Source organism: Filicampus tigris, chromosome 5, assembly GCF_054856515.1.
Source record: "Filicampus tigris isolate MCC_2025a chromosome 5, RoL_Ftig_1.0, whole genome shotgun sequence".
Taxonomy (NCBI): domain Eukaryota; kingdom Metazoa; phylum Chordata; class Actinopteri; order Syngnathiformes; family Syngnathidae; genus Filicampus; species Filicampus tigris.
In genome coordinates this window covers 13271804-13292663 of record NC_141221.1, presented here as the reverse complement: position 1 = coordinate 13292663, position 20860 = coordinate 13271804, and the positions used below count along the sequence as shown (strand labels likewise).

General features: G+C 41.1%; 1 protein-coding gene across 1 annotated transcript in view; it reads left to right on the top strand.

Moving 5' to 3' along the window:
• The first annotated feature begins 8756 nt into the window (after window positions 1–8756).
• The window catches only part of vcana (versican a), a 36173-nt gene continuing 24069 nt past the window's right edge, over window positions 8757–20860 (top strand). Inside the window, exons 1-7 of the mRNA XM_086031497.1 lie at window positions 8757–8988; window positions 10318–10381; window positions 12563–12943; window positions 13842–14016; window positions 14122–14249; window positions 16001–16294; window positions 19345–20514. Coding sequence (XP_085887623.1) covers window positions 10318–10381; window positions 12563–12943; window positions 13842–14016; window positions 14122–14249; window positions 16001–16294; window positions 19345–20514 — 2212 coding nt within the window. The 5' untranslated portion in view covers window positions 8757–8988. The remainder of the gene's footprint in view (window positions 8989–10317; window positions 10382–12562; window positions 12944–13841; window positions 14017–14121; window positions 14250–16000; window positions 16295–19344; window positions 20515–20860) is intronic.

Here is a 20860-nt window from a genome sequence, read left to right as displayed (position 1 = left end):
CGCTTTTGAAAATTTTGCTTATCATTGTCATTTACTCAGGGTGTGCACCTGTCGGATTCTCATCATCTCGGGTAATGACAACCTTCTTCCTGCTTTGCAGCCACAGAGGTGAGTAGGGACAGAGTGAGCTTTGTGTGGTCCTGGCTGCAATATGCTCTCACTGCGATGTTGAAAACAGTTTGGCCTTAGCTAAGCAACTTTTCTGAGCCAAGCAGGATTACCTTTTTGTGTTTGAGTCAAACATGAATTTGAATCGTGTGCTCTGTAATTAAAGGCTCAGCCTCTAGGTATTTTGGTCCATTTGTTGTGTGTCAACTGTTAACTCCGATTATTATAGTATATGGCTAGCTAGCTATATCTAGCTGGCTAGAGAGTTATCTACCTAGATCACAGGTGTCAAACTCAAGGCCTGGGGGCCAGATCCGGCCCGCGACATCATTTTATGTGGCCCGCGAAGACAAATCATGAAGTGTTGACTTGACATGTTTTTTTATTTTTTTTTAATTGTCTTCACTGTGAACACAACATATTCAAAATTTCAAGCATTTGCTATAAATCCTTCCTTTAAATACACTGAAAAATAGTTGAATAAACTATTTACTGGCTTCTGATTTAAAAACTAGTGATCCATCGATTAGTTGTGTATAAGGCAATCATACATTTACACGGGTTAACAGTCGTAATGGCCCTCCGAGTGAAATTAGAACTACGATGTGGCCCGCGACAAAAATAAGTTTGACGCCTCTGACCTGGATAGATACATGGATAGATGGATAGCAAAGTTTTAGATGTGATTCACTATTACCCATTTAAGGTGATGGCAATAGTGACACATGCTGACACATGTATCACCAGCAGCTTCTGAACGTACAGTATACGCTCACTAGACAGTTCATGCAAAGTCTAATCCAATGAAAACCAATCTGAGTTGTATCTCCCTTTACACAGAGCTGGGCATTTTACTAAAAATCGAGCGTCCGTCATCCGTCAGCAGTGAGGGTACCCTTCCGTTGTCCGTCATCCGTCATTTTTCCCTGGGGGAAAAAAATATTACCTGTCTATCGGCCGGTCCGCCTCTACTTTTAAACGGCCGTTCGTCGGTGAGTCAGACTAATTTCGCAGAGCGTTATTTATCATCCGTCTGCAGCGTGGGTACCCTTCCGTCATCTGTCATTCGCCTTTTTTTCCGGGGGGGAAAAAATAGTACCCGTCTACAGGCCGGTCATCCAACCACCTCCACCCCTCACTTTTGGTAAAGCTTTAGTCTATCAATCCATCCATCCATCCATCCATCCATCCATCCATCCATCCATCCATCCATCCATCCATCTCTATATATACATATATGACCATTGTCACATCTTTAAACACTTTACATCATCTTTAGCGATAAACAAAACAAATCACGAGAAGAATCACAATTTTAGAAAAGAAAATTACTCTCATTATCCAATTTTCAGTACATTATTTCCTGTAAGTGACAGACTTTTTGGCTTATTACACAGTGAAATGATATATGGAGAAATTTACCGTACCCCAGCCCATAAACTGCTTGAGGTTCATTCAGTTTGCACAATGCTGTTCTATTCTAACGGCACATGGGAGAGCTCCATGACGTGGGAATGGTCTGGTTCTCGTTATCTACCCATTTTCTTGGGTCGTTCTCATTCACTTCCTGCCTGTTTGTTCCTTTGCCATTCTTTCAGTAGAAGTGGTTTGCAAGACGGTGGTGGTCACAGTGATTCAGCTTGCAGGCCTTCCCAAATAATCACCAGAAGAGCTTAAGCAGAGGCAGGGTCGTTTTGGTTAGTAGGCTGAGTCACAGTCACTGGGACCACTCAGTGGGTGCAAGTACATAATCAGCTCTGGTTGTGTGCAGTAATCACTGTCCTAACACATTACTGTATTTATTCCCAGCACAGTGAGCTTCACTAAGATCTATATCTTTATAGTACAGTTCAATTTAGTTTTAAAAGTTGCACATTTTGCACATACATTGCAGACATAAAAGCTACTGGAAGTTCCGATAACATGGCCCTTGTTGTTAATTATCTGAATGGAGGAATCCATCTCAGCTGTGTGAAAGTTGATGCACAGTTGTGGAAATATTCTGCTTTGCTGTGTCTGGGGTGAAAGGCGTAGGTTTTATTGTAGCTACACACTTGTTTGCAGAGCTAGGCATCGCCTAACCGCCACCGCGTTTCGTCCTGCATATTTAATCGACCACAAGGTCCCGGTCCATCCCTCGTCGGCGACAGCCAATCGGCGTAGAAAACGTAATCTTCAAGCAGGTGCTGCACGAGCAGACACACCGACAAAAAAGAAAAAAATATCAAACAAAAATAACAGACACACACACGCACAGCGTGGTGATCGGTGAAATAAAAACAATATGGGCTCGTCTGTGGGACCGCAAGGTACACAACACTTTTATTTTTTCCTTACTCGGCCGCGTGTCAGGAATGCGGCACCTGTGTGTGACATGGTACAGGTTAAGTCCGTTCTCGACGTCGTTTGGCTGACTCGGACCGACTGAGACCACGTGGGTCGATTAAATATGCAGACGGGAAATAGGCGATGCCCATCTCTGCTTATTTGGCAATTTTATGGAAATTGCTTATGGAAAGTGTTTCTTACAGCCATAACCAGAGCTTTCAGTGGAAAATAATAAGTGCCGGTAATGATGATGGTAGAAATGTGATTAATGAGGCGTTTGTGCCATTGTGCGCCATTGTGAAATAGAAGGTAGCCGACTCATGGACAATCGTGGTGGCTCCCCTCATTTGCATGAAACACGGGGTGATCGAAGCGTACACAGGGCTTGACATTGTGGAAGCAGAAATAGACTCGCTGGGTCCGTGCTTGACATTGGGGTGCGTAAAGTGTGGTTATACAGGTAAACTGCAAGCTCTCCAGAGCTGGGCAATCCGTCCCAAGGACGGAACGGTCCGTCCGTCCGAGGTCCATTTTGTGAACGAACAGACGGAGGATGAGAGGTTTTTCAAAAAGGATGGACTGAGTATGGACGGAAGTGGGTTTTCGTCCGTCCCTCTATTTGTCCCTAACCGGGTCATGTACCGTTTGAACGCGTTGTGTTGGATTCTTTTAAAAAGCAAGACCACTGCATGTTCTCTTACTACTACGGTGTCACCTTCATCAATTGCCCGCACAACGCTTTTCATGTGCTTCCCAGTAGTCACATTGCACATGCATATTCTGCCCTCTAGTGGTTCAACACATGTAATACCATGGATAATGCCACAGGGTGCCGTTTCACTGACTGACAGAAACACGCCCAGCCTGTCGTGTGTGTGTAATCCAGGATAGGAATTTTGTTTTTTTTAACTAACTGTTAACATGCAAACGTTTTGCAATAAATATTTATTAATGAAATACGATGACAGCCACCACACACGTCCACACAGATTCTGTCTGCCTGCGCCTCAATCAAGTACTCCAAAATTGCGTTACACCACCTGTGCCACCATTTAGACCTGCTTTTAGGTAGTCTAAAATTTAGTCGACTTTTTGCCATCAAAATGTGAGATGCGCCGGGTCGCGTCGGCCGTGTCAGCCGGAACGTCCAGCAAGCCAAAGTGCATCTACCAATTTCACAAAAATACTAAACTAGTCTTGGCCCGGTACAAAAATGAAGATGCATCCGTTTTTGCGCTAAGCGCATGGGCGCCAGTCTACCAAAACAGCTCCCTATGTTTGACAAGTGCCAGCTAAAATAAAACAAATCCCCCTTTCGGTTTTAATTTATGTCAAAATGGAAATAACATTTTTATTCAATTAACTGTGTGAGAAACATAAAGTTTTTATCCTACAAATCCATCATAAATCAGTTCAAACACTGTACTTGGCTTACATTGCACCACCACTTAATGTAAACACAAAGAAAAGGAAAACATATATTGACCTGATTTTGATTTATGAGAACACAATTAAATTTAGTTCTTGAGCTGCTTACCTCTCTTGGCCTCCAAATAAAGCTTGAGGGATCATCCTCAGTGGTCTGGGCCTCCATGCTGGGCTCCAAAGGATCAAGGTTCACATCTGTCCAGAGGCAACTTCACTTTCCCACAGAACGGATGGCTCATTTGGATAAACACACTTGTTTCTCCTGTACCTGGAGGTTCCAATGTACTGCTTTATGGTTCATTAAACATAGAATTCTCACTTGTAAGTGAGACAGCTATGAATTGAACAAGATGTTTATTTGTGTTGGTTGAAGTTTGCAGGGAGAACTGAGCTGCATCTTATTGTAATATATTGATATCATGTCTAGCTCTCAGTGTGGAGATGATAATAATCATAGTGTAATACAGGGTGAAAAAAAAAAAAAGGGCCCCAAAAGAAGATTTGGAAATTTGCAATTGGATTTGTGAAGAAGAAAAGGCCATTATGTATAATGTTTTAATGCGATGTTCTAAACACAATAAACTAGTTATACCTCAAGTAGCATTTGATTCCATTAAAACATTTAGAAATTATGTCTATTAAAAGTTTCGGACCGTTTTTTGGGGATCACCCTGTACAGTGTAAATCAAAATTGTGCATTACTAGCATAGTAAAGGCAGAATTTTGGATGCCACTCTGAGTGGATACGTATGCCTAATTTAGTTACTAGCCACTTATACTTAAATCATAATTTTGCCTACATTTTCACCATTTGGGGGGGAGTTCCTACAGCCAGTCACTCGCACGATTAGCTTGGCTGTTTTCATCATCGATTTGTTTTCTTTATATTGCCTGGGGACCGGCAGTGACCTGGCCGTCTGTGTTAAAGGCAGCAGACCGCTACACCACCAGTGTGTGTTTGTTGCATATGATTGCAATTCAAAAAAACAAAAAAGAAAGATTTATTTAGGAGATATATTTAATTAAAAAACAGCAATTTACACAGTTCACAACTCTAGGATCCCATGTGGAGTTACTTTCCAAATTCTTCTTTTTTCTATCAACTTGGCCACCCCTGCCCTAAGTGTTCATCAAAAAGGAGACAGAGGTTTTATTGCTAAAAAGTGTATTTGACATTGTCATCCACTGTAACATTGTGCACAGTTTATTTATAATTAGTGATTCAATTAAAATGTATTGCTCATAAATTATTCAATAATTATTAACCCACACAAGCTTGCAGAACACGCAAACTGCGCGTAGGAAGACCAAAGACAGATTCCAACACCAAACGTCAGAACTGTGAGGAAGAGCCCTAACATTTGCTTATTTAGGATTATCATGCGCTGCCTACATTTGCAATAAATTCCCAGGGTAGTTTACAATCTAAGCTTAAGTCATTTTTGCGGGGTGTATATTTGTCATTTTGATGTTTTTATTCATCTGTCTTTTGCTCTTTGAAGGAAGTTTTTATTTGATCTATGAAGGGAACATGTCCTGAGAAAACCTAAGGTTGGCTTGTGTTTGAAACATTAATTTAGACATTTCTCTAAGGAAATCTCAGGAGTTTATTCTTACTAGGGCAGTGTTTTCCACAGAAGTCATATTATACTTTATGGTACGGGAGGGTTCCCGCATGTTCCCTGGGATGTTGCGAACTATTCTAGCAGTGAACTGCAAAACACGCATCCCCCCCAAAAAAACTCTTGCTCCGTTTCAATAAAACAAATCCCTACGGGGTCAGAAAGAAATTTAATGCCGTTTAATGCTGTCTGCGGTGGCATGGGGCCGGAGATGGACCACCTTTATAAGTCATATGATATGTAGGTCAACATGGGGCCCTTGCGGCAGATCCCCAGGATCAAACGCTGATTAGCTCTTTTGCGCTATGATTGATAGTGACTGAAAAGCAACAGATCTTGGCTTACGCATGCAGCTGAACGCAATTTACACGGCAGTGAGTGACTTGCAACTTCACGGCGGTGACTCATTTGAAAAGGTAAAATGATTAAATGATTCCCGTAACCCCAAGCTAAGTGGTCGTTAATTAACGTACGGGTCAGGCGGTAAATTCCATCCAGCATCCAAGTCTAGTAGTCCAAGTACTGCGTCAATCTTTGGAGCAGTGTCATCAGAAGGTCTACAGTATGTCAACTTTTGTCAGGGTGAATATCATTGTGACTTGCCTTCGGTGTCCTTATCATAATGACTGAGTCATTTTGAAAATGTAGCACACTAATGAATAATGGGGCAGATCGACGGAATGTAAGGACGGAAGCGCTTTAAAAGGAACGGGTCGGAGGACGATAATTTTTATGAATAAGGACGGAGGGACGAGGACGGAAGGGTACCCAGGTCGCGGACGGAGGACGGACCGGCAAAAAAGGGTAAAGTTCCCAGCTCTGAAAAATAGTAAATTAACAGAAGTCCCAAAAACAAGATAGAACGTAACAAACCAAAGCCGGGAATATGACAAGACATAGGTACCTAACAACTGACAGGAAGTGCGACAGAAACAACAAGCCAGAAATAAACTGACAAAGACAAAAAAAAATCTAATGAAACTGGGACGTAAATACAAGCAAACTGACGAGACAACAAGGACTACCTGGATAAGGCGCAAATGGCTGATTGGTTAACACAAGGGACAGTGCTGGCAAGAACAGGTGGCCACAAAAACCACGAACCTGGAACGCAAGAAATCAAGACATAACACGAAAGAAAACACAAATCATTACACTGAGTTAAGAAAGAGTTCCAAATATGAGGAACATCTCTTATGATGTTTGCAGGGCCATCATTGGTCATCCGTCAGCAGCCTGGGTACACTTCGGTCACCCGTCAATCCGTCATTTTTTCGAGATGAACCAAACCATCCATCCATCCATTATCTGAACTGATTTTATTATAATTGTAAGTGCATCTAGATTCAAATGATTTTATTTCTTGCAAACACTTGACAAAATAAAGTTGAGTAAATTAACCCCCCAAATATCTGTTATGTCTTTTCACCTTGTTTCATCATCAGCAGAGGTTGAAAGAAATGAGAAGCCTTTTCTCTATCATTCTCATTATTATACTCATTACAGTTTGACAAAGTAGAACGCTTTCAAATGTAAAAATGTAAAAATCTGACTAACCAAGTAGTTGTCCACATCCCAACACTGCTCAAACCAGGAGCATCTGAGAAGACCTCCCCCCCCGCCTCCCCTTACTGACAGAATTGTGTTGCTGGCAACAACATCGAGCTGTGACTCAATTTGAAGCGGAGACATGACTGTACCACCCCATTTCCATTGCACATGCATGGGCAAGTGGTGTGCGCACATCTTGTCCATCAGTGGTACATTTTTTGAGACATTTTATTCGTCACATCATATATTTTACTTTTTGTTTCAACACATACATAGACTCAGACACCTGAACAGAAAAAAAAACAACAACATTAAGTGCAAGAACTCATTGTGCACATTTTTTTCAAACTTTGAATATTATCGGGGTACTATGTTTGTCCTGTACGGCACGGTGGTCGACTGGTCGTGGGTTCGATCCCGGCTCCGGCCTCCCTGTGTGGAGTTTGCATGTTCTCCCCGTGCTTGCGTGGGTTTTCTCCGGGTACCCCGGTTTCCTCCCACATTCCCAAAACATGCTTGGTAGGTTAATTGGACACTCTAAATTGCCCCTAGGTGTGATTGTGAGTGTGGATGTTTGTTTGTCTCTGTGGGCCCTGCGATTGGCTGGCAACCAATTCAGGGTGTCCCCCGCCTCCTGCCCGCAGACAGCTGGGATAGGCTCCAGCACTCCCCACGACCCTTGTGAGGACAAGCGGTATAGATAATGGATGGATGGATGTTTGTCCTGCATATCACTCTAAATCCACAAAAAAATATTAAGCACCTTGTATTTCAGGGCAGTATAAGACCCCGTTTAAGTGCAACTAAAACATGTCTGCCACCTAGTGGTGATTGGTGATGTTACAACTTAAAGCTGCAGTCAACCCCTAAATAAAAGCAGCTCGGGACCGGCAGATTTGCATATTCGCAGAGTTTTTCTTTTCAATATTTTTTTCATATTTTGGATTTTTCCCATTGTTCCAAGCATCCACCACACCCTTGGCCCCGTTTCCCCCGTTTTTCATGGAAAACATATACTGAATGTTCACTGTTTCTTTTTTTGTGTGAATTTTAAAGGGTTTGTAAAAAATAAAAACAAATAAAAGTAGTTTATTTTTTGCCCAAAACAATTTTGCAGTCCGCCAGCTGTACATCCCTGCTCTAGATGCATTAAAAAGGTTTCACTAATGGGATGGCGTTTATGTTGAGGGACAACGCTTCAGAGCAAGAGTAGTTCTGGAAAAAAAAAAAAAAAAAATGTTTTTGAAGTAGCAAGAAAAACATCAACAAAATCACATAAAAAAGCTATTTTATGTGTTATATTTGATGTGTAAGTTTGCCCGCAAGAGGGAAGGAAGGATGAAAAGCATTTTTTTTAGCGGTGCTCATGAGCTATTTGGAACCACTTTTACTGAGGGTTATAGGCTATAATTTAAACAGCACGTGCACATTTCTATATTTTTTGCATGGATTGTTTGAAATTTCATGGAGAAATGATGTGATAGAAAATGTCCCCCAATTCGGGAATGATTTGTGCCACCCATGAAAAGTGGTTACCTGCATGGGTGTTAGAGGGGCTCAGGTGATACCCGGAAAAGCCAAAGTCTGATTGGACGACGATGCCCCTCAAGAGGCGCAGAGCCAAATGAAGTCTCGCCTCCCTCCCTCCCCAAGGTGTCTCATTCACTTTCAGATGGGCATTCCTCGGCCCCACCTCCTCAACACCGAGGAAATAACAGCGTGCGCTCAGCTCAAGTCAACTTGTCGACCGCCGACTGTTCGCCTTTCTGTCGCTCCGGCCGCAACCGTGACCAATCCCGGAGTGGGTCCACGCAGCTCTGTAGCATCAAGGGAGAGAGAAGAAACTGCAGTGCGCTCTTTTGGGACGCTTTTACGCACGCAAGTTACGCACTAGGATTTACCGGATTTAAAGAAATACTTGGGCATTTTATGGAATAATAACAGATTCACCGTAAGTATTTGTGATGCTGTTACTTTGAGTACATTGCAAGTTATTTTTAGAACACGGCACAGACATTATTTTCTGTTTCATTGTTAATGAAAATGAACTGAACAGAACAGTGTTTCTCATGGGTCGATTATTTATATCAATTGTTCATAGGGAACCACCCAACGATGCTGCCTTGTCCTCATATAACCTTAAAACAATGTCGGGACGCGCGTTCCATGTGCGATATTGCGTGTTGATAAATGTTTTGTAATCATGCCAGACTAATTACTTATTCCACTTAGAGCACCAATCTGATTTGTGTACCACTAAGATTTGATTAGACGATTCAGGAAAATATCATTTGTGTCCACCAAAAATGTGGCAGAAAATGTGAACAAACGTTTTTCTTCATCTTTTTTAATCTGTGTTCCTTACTGGATGCAGTGTGATGAGTTAGGTGACATTGGTGCTTAACGATTGTTTAGATCACTTAAGTACATTTTTGCATTCCAATAAACATAAACTATAACTAATTTTAGTATTATTTATTTTGTTCATCTAAGATGATTCATCATCATATGGTGTCCTTAAATGTACCTCAGAATGTCATTTTATTGATACATTTATAGAGAGAAACAATTTACTGCTTCAATTATGCACCACTCTTCTTTAAAGAGTATGAATGAATGTGTGTGTGTGTGTGTGTGTGTGTGCGTGTGTGTGTGCGTTTGTGTGCTGGGGTGGGGGGTGGCTGGTCTTCAGTCCTTATGTGCAGTCTGACCCCACAGGAAGCCTTAGTGCTGCAGTGTCAAACTCATTTTCGTCGCTCGTTATCGTCTCACTCAGAGGGCCACAATGATTGCCAAAAATGGAGAATCGCCTCATCATAGTATTACATTCACACAATTTCACCTACATTGCTTGTTATTTGAATGCAAGTCAATTTATGATCAGAAGTCATGGAAAAAGGTTGCATCTATGCACTATGGTTGGATCTGGTGGAAAAAAAAACGTGTTAAAAGTTTACATTCAATACAAATTTCCTGTCAAAATGAAATGAATAAATCCATTAAAGAAGAAACATAAATGAGACACTCTATTTGCCTTATTGGGTCACAGAAAGGGATGTGGTGGGCCACATCTGGCTCCCGGGCCTTGAATTTGACACTAGTGCCATAATGCATCCATCCTGCAATCGACTGAAAATCGAAATGGTTCATTTTATTGCTCTATACTTACCAAGCTGGTCTGAATATGATTATTTTGAATGAGAATAACGTGTTAAAACCCACATAAACAAGAACAAATGCCTCTGTTTCTAAATGCCCATTTATGTCTTTTTGTCAACAGATGATACTAAATATAAAGCAGATCCTGTGGTTTTATTGTCTCTGTGAAGCAGCAACTGCAAGCGGTAGGTTTCAAACCAGTTTCCTTGAATGCTCCCCTCGGGCACTCCCCTTTCTGCCTTCTCATCCACTGAGCTTTACTCTTGCCTTTGTCTGTCTCTTATTCATGTTGGCAAGGTCACATTTAAATGTGGGCTACTGAGTGACGTGTTGCCAGTGATGCTTCACAGTATTAAAGTTACCCATCCTTTTTCAACTAGGTATATGGCCTGAAAGCCAAAACCGTCTTTCCAGGGGGTTCAAACTGGTCCACGGGATGAATTTGATCATGAAAAAAAAAAAAAATAATAATACTGCAGCACCCCTGCAGTTATGTGGTGTGTTCATAATTATATAATTTCTGCCTCTGTCTGTGAGGCAGTCAATGTGTGTGGCAGAGTCCTGACTTGTGATTGGATGAGAAAGTCAGTACAGTTCATTAAATATAAACGTTTTTTTTAAGATACTTCGCATTAAATCAATGGGAAAACGTCGCCAACCTATTGTTTTTTTATATCAGAACCCTTTGCCTAACGGCTCAACCAATCAGTAGACAGTCTTGCCACAGTTACGTTGAATAAGTAACTGATTTACTTTTCTGATTACTTCATTTTGAAAGTAACTAAGTTAGATTACAAGTTACGTTTTGAGTTATTTTTGGCAGATGCCGAAAACTCCGCGTAACAAAAATATGACAACTGATTTTGCCAATACTTTATTGAAAGTAATGTTTAAGGATCAAGTTTTGCAGCTGCTGACGGCTTGGATGGTCAGGACCGGCCCGGAAATATACCAGTCATTTGGGAAAATTCACATATTTTTCCGAAATTCCCGATGGTCCCTGCCGGCAACATAAGAAAGCAAATAATCATTTATAAGGACCATTGATCAGCCAATACCCAACCATTTAATGGAACATATTTTTAATTGAAGTCACTATGATAATATTTCACATTTACTGCAATATTTCCAATCATTTAAAAATGAGCAATGTATGAAAAAAAATCTTAGAAAGAAATATTCCTATTTTCTGCCCAAAGGAAATATAAAATGGAGGTTGATTATATTATAATTTCTCTGGTCCGGCGCACTTGACATCAAATTAAGCAGTGTGTGACCCTTGAAGTGCAGTACAATTATTTTGACACCCCTGCTATAAACCAACCTGTTGGAGCTTTCTCAAGGTGATAGTGTGTCCGAAGACCTTTGCACCTGGGGAACCCGTTGGCCCCCAAGGCTCTCCTTGGCCCCTGGTCTCTGTCTGTCTCTGAGGATGTAGGGACACCTTTCAATTAAGGCGAGTTCCCAGTCTGGAAATAACAGCTGGTTTCACCTCTTATCCTAATAAGAGCGCACACTCATGCCTCGAAGGCAGTCCCACCGCTGTTTCCAGAGCATTCCCTACATGATTCCTCTCGGCATTCCCCCACTCCCCTTATCCCCATTCGCAACCAATTCTAGAAAAAAAAAAAAAAAAAAAAAGCAAAGTCCCTCTTCACCACATGAGTCAGCGTGATTCAGCCTGTTGCCATGTTGTGTTTGGTTTTCTGTCTGACGTCTCCCTTGCCTCCCAACTCGGAAGTGGACTGACTGACAGTCAGCAGGAGCATATAACAGTCACCATGTCTCTTTCATCAGGACAAGCCTTTTTAAATCCTTAACTATGTGCAGAAATGGATAGAATACAGTCAAGAGTGAAGTACAAGGTCATGCCCATGTATGCTATGTCATTATTTATTTAAAATTGTATTCACATGTTCTAATATAGCCCCTCTCAAACTTTTAACACCAAGTGGTCTCTCCAAATATGACTAGAATGACCAATATTAATTATATACAGTGGCGTAATAGGCCAGAGTGTTTTAATCTTAAAAAGTACATTTAATATCATTGTAAGGCACCGTAAGATTAAGGCCCCATCTATACACAGAGCAACTTGTGTTCTCTTCGCTTGCATTTCAATGTCGTTAACTGTTTCTTTGTAAATGCTTTGAGTTGCCTTGTGTGTGAAATGCGCTACATAAATAAAACTGCTTTACCTTGCCTATTACAGCCTTAAAGCCCTTTCAGCCTTATCTCCACAGGGCACGTTAGCGTGTTGACTGCATATTGAGGGCCAGAAGTCGATTCATACTACACCATATCCCTATTTTTCTTGTATGATGATGAGTGTGCATGAACCCCTTTTCTTTTGTTTTCCCTTCCAGTCGCCAACACATTATCAATCATCAAGCCAGTCACCGGGTCCCTCTCCGGGAAGGTTAACCTCCCGTGTTTCTTCTCAACTATTCCAACCTCGTCACCAGTCAACACCAACGCCACCGTCGTTTTTTCCAAAGACTACTTACGCATCAAATGGAGCAAAATCGAGGGGGATGTTGAGTCAACAGTGTTAGTAGCACAAAATGGCATCATCAAGATAGGCTCCAACTACAGGAACCGGGTAGCTGTGCCCAGTCACCCCGAGGATGTTGGGGATGCCTCGTTGACAATGGTCAAATTGCTCGCTAGCGATGCAGGCACCTATCGCTGTGAGGTCATGTACGGCATTGAGGATACCCACGATACAGTTAACCTCAACGTTGATGGTAAGACGATTCTTTCCTGATATCATAAGCAATAAATGTATGTGCATGCGCATTTTGTCAATCATTGTTTATAATTGTTGGCAACTACCGTAACCACTGCGCAAACTATGGTCCTCTTTTAGCTCGCCATTGATACACTGAGTATAGAGTTCAAATGAGAATTGTACCAAAATAAATGTTTAAATAAAACAAAGTCTTGTTAAAGACTCAATGCATTAAACTTAAATACAACTGAACTGTAGTTTTGCGTAACACTCGAGTGAGTTCCACTTGTGGTACCACAGTTGGAGATCTAAATATTGCCATGTTGTTAGTGTTGCATATACTCACTATCCTCTGAAAAACACGTATGTCCAATTTTGATTCTTTTTTTTATTTTCCCGTTGATGCGATGTCTGTAACACGGGAAATACCATTCACGTAAAAATAAGAAAAATGAAAAGTGTTTATCACAGGACAGCGATATGCTGAAGCTCAATCATTGAACCTGTAATGTTTCATCGCGACACTTCTGAAACATTATCCCTTTCTTTCCATTTATCTATCATCCCGTTCAAATGAGCTTTGAGTTATGATTATGTTATTGGAACATAACACACGACCCAAAAGATATAGTGTATTTGGCCTTTGGTCATTATCTGCAATGTGTTTTCACTTAGAGATATAACTCATGTTTTGAGGATGGAGAAAAAATGGGTGGGATTACTGTACCTTTGTGATTTGTGCTGGTAGACAATCACCACAACCTGTTTTACGGTTGCGAGTCATTTGTGCTTGTTTGTGGTCAAGGTTCTGCCACTCAACACATCAGCTGGAGATTGAAATGAATCGGAACAATCCTGGACCTAGTTCATCATGCTGTGTATTTCGATGAAATGATTTCGTTTTTTGCGTCCAGGTGTCGTCTTTCACTACCGAGCCAACACCAGCAGGTACACATTAGACTACGAGAATGCCGTCCAAGCTTGCCACAGCATCGACGCAACCATCGCCACGTCCGACCAGCTAAAAGCAGCGTACGAGGATGGTTTCGATCAGTGTGATGCTGGCTGGATTGCTGACCAGTCAGTCAGGTACGATGCACTTCCAATCTCTCTGATAATTATAATAATATATCATTGCTTTTGTTCACATATCAGAGAGATGTAAAATGGATCTTCCATCACTTGTTTCGATAGATACCCGATCATAAGACCCAGAAAGGGCTGCTATGGCAACCTGCTGAATAAACCTGGTGTGAGGTCATATGGAATCAGGAAACCCACAGAAACGTATGATGTATACTGTTATGTGGACAAACTTCACGGTAAGACAAAATCAAACTTTTCACATTATGAACGCTTTCATTGACAACTTACTGATAAATCCAACATTCACTTTCACTTTCTGTAGTAGTAATTTAGCCAATAAAAAAAGTGAAAATGGTGTTGTGAAAGTATCTGGCATTGCTTCTGCTGATTTTTGAGCCATGTTTTTCTTATCACTCATGTTCCAGACTGTTAACTGCTGACAAGCTCAATTCAGCTCTCGACAAAGCCTTTTAATGACGGTTTAAATCTTTGCCCAGTCTCCGTTCACTTGTTCATCTCGCTGGTATTTCTTATTATCCAGTAACTGTATTTAACAAATACAAATGCGGTCATTTAGAATGACATTTGCATCATTAGTGTGAACAGATGCACACGGTGGTGTGAGCCAGAGAGCAAAACCCAACCTGAGAGCCAGCTTGCAATTATCTTTGTTTTAACATGTTCACATATTGATTGTTGATATTTATATTTCTTCACCTGTTTTGGAAAAATCAGACATGGCCATTGACTAGCCAATCTGATAATAATCATATTACTGAGCACCTTTAATTTCATTTAATTTTAACCTCGAGTAAACATTTACACAAAATCCAACTTGAAGGATGAAAATGGTGAGGAGAATACAATCTAAAGTTACTAAAAAAACATTGTAACCTTCTCGACTTGCTATGTGTCATGCTTTAAGGATGGGCGACATTCCTTGGGTGGATGTCAATGCCACTGTAAATCAAAGGAATTAATATATACGGTAATAGAATTGGTTGAAATGTTACACCCTAGACTAAATGAAAACATGTTTTCAGCCTGTTGTCCACTTTAGTACTGCACTTTGACGAAGTCCTGGAAGCCAAAGTGTAGGTTTGTCACTAAAAGAGCATAGTTCCGTTGACAATTGTAAACACTGATCCAGCATGTGCAGCAGGATGTTTAGCAAGGATGGCAGTAGATGTCAGCTACAAAAAGAGTGTGAAATCATAGCAGTTCAATAAAATGTAATGCAAAATTGAATAAAAAAAGTAACAGGTACCATGATGCATGCAGGTATTATAGTTTTAATTAATGTTGTGCTGTCCCACCCGCACATTAAATTTCCATTGTTGCACTCTCAGATAAAGTTTACTGTCAAACTAAACATGAGGCAAAGAGAATTACATGTTGTGTATTTAAAACGACCCCATAAGCTTTGTTTTAGGAAAGCCCGTTTAGTTCATTGCTAACAAACAATGCAAAACACAATCGACAAGCTGCGTCACAATGTTATAACCCTTTTAAGCATCAGATATGTAAACACAAACAATGGAGCAACACATGTAACCAAATTATATAACAATACTCACAGACATATATTCTTTATATACTGCGAAGACTACCGTGAAAACAAATATTACTACATCTTACTGAGGAGTTGTATGCATCTCTGTATTATACTGCCCCTCAGTAGCAAAGCCGCAAATATAAAAAAGCAGCAAAATGAATTGAAGCAAATAAATCTGACCAATAAACAGTTGAATATTTTACGTTTATTTGTGTTTTTAGAAAAGTGTGATATTATACTATTTTTCTTGAAAAATAAATAAATAAATAAAAACACACAAAATGTTTTGGGGGGGAGAATCGAATTGCATTTTAGTGGGAAAAGTTGATGTAACTTACAAGCATGGCCCTAAAATGAACCAAAATAATCATCCATTATTGCATCAGTGTTATTTCATGTTATTTGTTAACCCTTTGCTGCAATTCATTTCAGGTGCTGTGTTCTACGCTTCTGTGTCCCAGAAAATGACTTTTGAGGAAGCAAAGGAAGAATGTAAGAAGAGAAATAGCGAGCTGGCAACACCCGGCCAGCTTCACGCTGCGTGGCGACGAGGTCTCGACAGGTGTGACTACGGCTGGCTTTCAGACGGAAGTGCGCGACATCCAGTGTCTGTACCCAAACTTCAGTGCGGCGGAGGCCTGCTGGGGGTCAGAACCATGTACCGCTATCGGAACCAAACCGGATTCCCAGAACCGACAACCCAGCTCGGAGCTTACTGCTTCAAAGGTGAGCCCCTCATGTTGACTGAGTGTGACGAATGTTATGGAACATGGCGTTACCTGTTTGGGGTGGCCCTTGACAACGTCATGTGCTCATATTTGGCTTCACTGAAAACCGGGATTGAAGGCGCAGACGTTTTTTAAAACAGTCCAGACGATGATGTCATTTTCTATTCAGTCCCCACCCTTTCACTTTTTTTCCTATACATTCCCATGTAGGTACAAAACAACACATTTTCCTCTATTTGTTTAACATGCTTTGTCATATTCTGATACTTGAGATTCAGTAAGGCTAATATTAATTAAAAACCTTTAATTAAGAAATTCAAGCATTTATTTTGATGATGTACCAGCCTTAGCCTTTTTAGTACGCAGTGTCCAGTTGACCTCACTGTCTTGAGCTGTTGCTGCAAAAATTAGCCAAGGGGAGGAGTATGGTGACAAACTGTTTACCTAAAAATGATTGGTGCAACCGGCCATTACTTTAATTAGAGGATTAATGGTCAAGATTTTTCCTGAGAGGCTGAATGTTTGTTCCTACGTACTCCTTTGGCCTTATCCTACAACAACCCAATGATTGATCTGAGACGCATTCATACACTCAAGTACTATTCAAACACTGTTCAATTATCTCCAGGCGTAGCTTCCATGTCAGATGAGAGTTAATTCATTTCAATTCTGACATGTCTTACGTGATCTCAGGGCCTGTCCCGTTGAAAAGATTCAAGTATGCGTACAAATACGGCCATTGTTGTGCCTCGGGAAGAGAAGTGACTATGGCAATACTTCTCAACAGGAGTGACACTTTACGGTTCACTGGAAGTTAGCAGACTGGGACAATTCTTAACTAATCAGCATCCCGAGGGCAAAGCAAACAACTGATGATAGGTTCCTTTTGGAGAAGCAGCAGAATCCCTCACCTGTCAGCCCTTTTAGGCTCACTATCTTACTCCCTTTTTGCCTTTCTCCCTTCATTTCCGCTGTCAGCCTTTTTCGCTCCATCATTCTCACTCGTACTTATCAGAGCAGACATTAGGATAATGGACAAAGCTACTGCTGGACTTCTAAATCCAGTCATCCTCGGTGACCCTTGACCTGGCCTTTCCGTCTTTACAAATGAGAGTTTGGGCAGATAAGCCATCCCCTGCCTGGCCATTTAGTGCTCTGAGGAAGCCCAACTCTCGCGGTGATAAGTCCCAACGGAGTTCAGAGGGCACACAAACTGCCCGCCCTCTACTCCCCGCTGTGTGTTCCATGTCTCCTCGCTTAGCCATTTGTATTTACGCCCCCATCTGAGTGCTTTTCAAGTATTCTTCCTTGGTGGGACCCACTGCATCATTTCCTGCCTTCCTTCTCGCAGCCATATGTCACAAGACAAATTATTTACGTAAACAAACCCCCCAAAACAGCTGCAATATAGAGACCAGATAAAAACAAGAGTTCAGGTTGAAGCTTTAAAATACCCCTCCCACAAACAGACATTTTCAGACCCTCTTTTACCCAAAGGTTTGAAAAAAATAGAAAAAAAATATGAATAAATTCCTGGGATTGAATGGCTGGTCTGTGAAAAGACATATAAAAACGTTTTTGGCAGTGAATGAGTTTTAATGGAAAAATCTTAGATGTTTCCATTGGTGTTAATGTTTACAGAAATAATCATGACCTTGTCTCAATTTTCTCAAAAAGAAACTTCCTCAATGTGAAATGTGTGCCTGTTTAGTTTGCCACAAAGCTTGCAGGAAGCCATGACTTATGAATGGCAACAGGTGGATACACAGGTAATAGTACCTTCTGCATTCCAGTGGAAGATGATTTAATTGTTCTGCCTTTCACAATATGTCATTCGTATAGATAGATGGACAAAGTTGTATTTTTAGTCAATATTCCTAAACGCAATGAAGTGAAATGGATTATTTCCTATAGCTAGACTAGAAAGAAAGACAGGATAAATCAGGGCGGTACAGAGGGAAAAGGGTGTAATTGCAATCTGATTGGTTCCTGGATATTCTTGTACAAAGCAAAGGCGTCAGTAATAGCAACAGCTCAAATCTTTCAGTGAGATAATGCTCTCCCTTTGAAAGCTGCCTCTGTTTTCCTGTTTGGAAAAATCGTGTCTTGTACCTTACATCAGAGATAGTTTCATGAGGGAGAGACCAGACTGTATGTGTATGTTAAAAGCTGTGTTTACACAAGTCATGTGTCACTGAGGAAAGCTCTCTTTACTCGACTCCTCGTGTGTGAGGCAATGGGTACGAGTAGTCAATGAGGAACATCTAAAATAGGGGTGGGCACATGAAAAACTGTATGTTTGCCAATTTGTCTCCAGTATATTATGTGTAATGAATAAAGAAAATAAAAAAAAACAGGTTTCTAAATCAATTTAAAGTCAATTTTGCATGTGTGCTGAACACAGCTCACCTTTTTTCAATCATGATGAAGTTGTGATAGTGCACTGGTTCAGTTTATTTGCCTGGTTGTCTTGTTGCTTTGTTGAATAACTTTTACGGTACTAATACATATGCAGTATCATATGAAAGCCTCCTGGTCATTTATAACCAGCGATTTTTTGTTGTGTTTGTATTTGATAACCGTGAAGAAAAGCTGAAAGGTTCAAGCACTAATGAATTGTGTAAAGAGTTTACACAGTAAAGGGCCTGCCTGGGTCTAAATGTTTATATTCTGTTCTTCTACGAATCACATTTGTCGTTTTACGGACTTGAGGAAATGTTTAGAGAATTCTAGTTCCTATTTAAACTGGGTCCATTGCGTATCTGCAGCAATACTATTTTTTTTTTCAATTAATCACAGAAAACCAAAAATATTGAGGTATTACCCATCAGTCCATCAGTTTGATGACCACATTAAGTGAAATATTCTTGAGAGACGGTGTAACCAACAGATTGCACCTTAGAGAGGAAGTCCTTCACTACAGCTAGCTGCATGCAGCTTCATTCCCAGAAACTGTCTCTGTATTGCATACTTATGCCTGCAAATACCTCTGCTGTAATTTTGCCAAAAGATTTGTTGTCTAATATTTATAATGTGTGTATTTTACAGGAAGGAAACTGATGATCAACCAAACTTCTTTTGTGGATGTGTCTGTGATCAATGTCACAAGCACCACCTTCAGTTCCTCCACCATTCCTCTACTTGAGAGTAGCGCGGTTATGCAAACCCAAAATTCTGAAATTGGAACAGAGGCTGAAGTGGACCCAGTTCCCACAGATCCTCCATCTATGTTTTCTACTAGTATGCTTCCACCACGGCCAACTCAACCAGGCAAAGAAGAGCAGTTATTTACCACAATGGCACCGACCATTATGGAAGACCATGAAGACATTGATGATCTAAAACCAGTAGACCCGGACTTCGATGTTGATGACTTTGTACATGAGAATATAACATATCTTGAATCAGTTCCATATCGTGGTGACACATTGCCAGAGTCCGAAGCAACGGAAGAGCCAGACGACCATTCAGTGATTGAAATCAGCACCATTGAAACTGATGTAGTACTACAAGATGCCTCTCCTAACACAGAGCCCATGTTTGCTGAGGGCGAAACAGAGGAAGCCATTGTGAATATTAATCTCACTGACAAAGCCACAGATATTGAAAGTGAAAAAGTTTTCAGTTCATTCAAAACAACACCAACTGACCCAACACCACCGTTCCCATTCTATGATGGAAACACTGATGAGATAGAAACAGATTTACTGGTAGAGGCACTGCCACCCACTGTCACAGAACCGTCACAGGACCTCTTGTTCAGCACAGATGGGACGGACACCCCTCCCACCACTGTCATTCCCACCAGCACCACATTTATGTGTAACACCAAGCCTGCTGGCACTGAGGTGGACATCAGCATCACCACCCCATCACCACTGGAAACAACCGCACAGAACAAAGTCCTAATACAGCATGTCGTGACACCAGAAGAAAGCCTGTTTGCAACCGGGACAGGTGCTCCCATGCTCATCGAAGGTGTGACATCAGATGATGTGTCGACGAGTGTCTTTGACGAGTCCACCGATCAAGTGTCAGACCAACGTGGTGACACCCTCACACCAGTTGATACTACAGCAAACATTGATGCTGAGTTCTTCACAACCGCTCCAGTGCCGTCCATTTCAACAAACAGCAACAGCATCGCCCCGAAAGCAACGGTCACCAAGGAATCATCCATCGAAGAGACCACTGTCATGCAGAAGCAAAGCACATCAGGTAAGACTTACCAAAACGATCTTTGGCCTAAGAGTTGTTAAGTACCACCTGTAATGCTCAACAAATCATTGCAGGATCTCTGCTTTCAACCTTGACTTTGTCTTTTACTTAAATCTCATTGTTGATGTTGTTTTATATGCATTGTTTGGTTGCCCCACAGAAAAAAAATGTTTAATGAATCTGTTTGTAGCTGTCTCAAAACTCAGTGAACAGGTAAGACATTTTCAGAGGGGTGCTTCGCTTTATTTGTGCATAAGTACGATTAGAAACTGTGCACAGTCATCAAACACTATGAAAACTTGTTCTGCTTGCCAAGGGATCTTATCTAAGATTCAAGACTTAAATC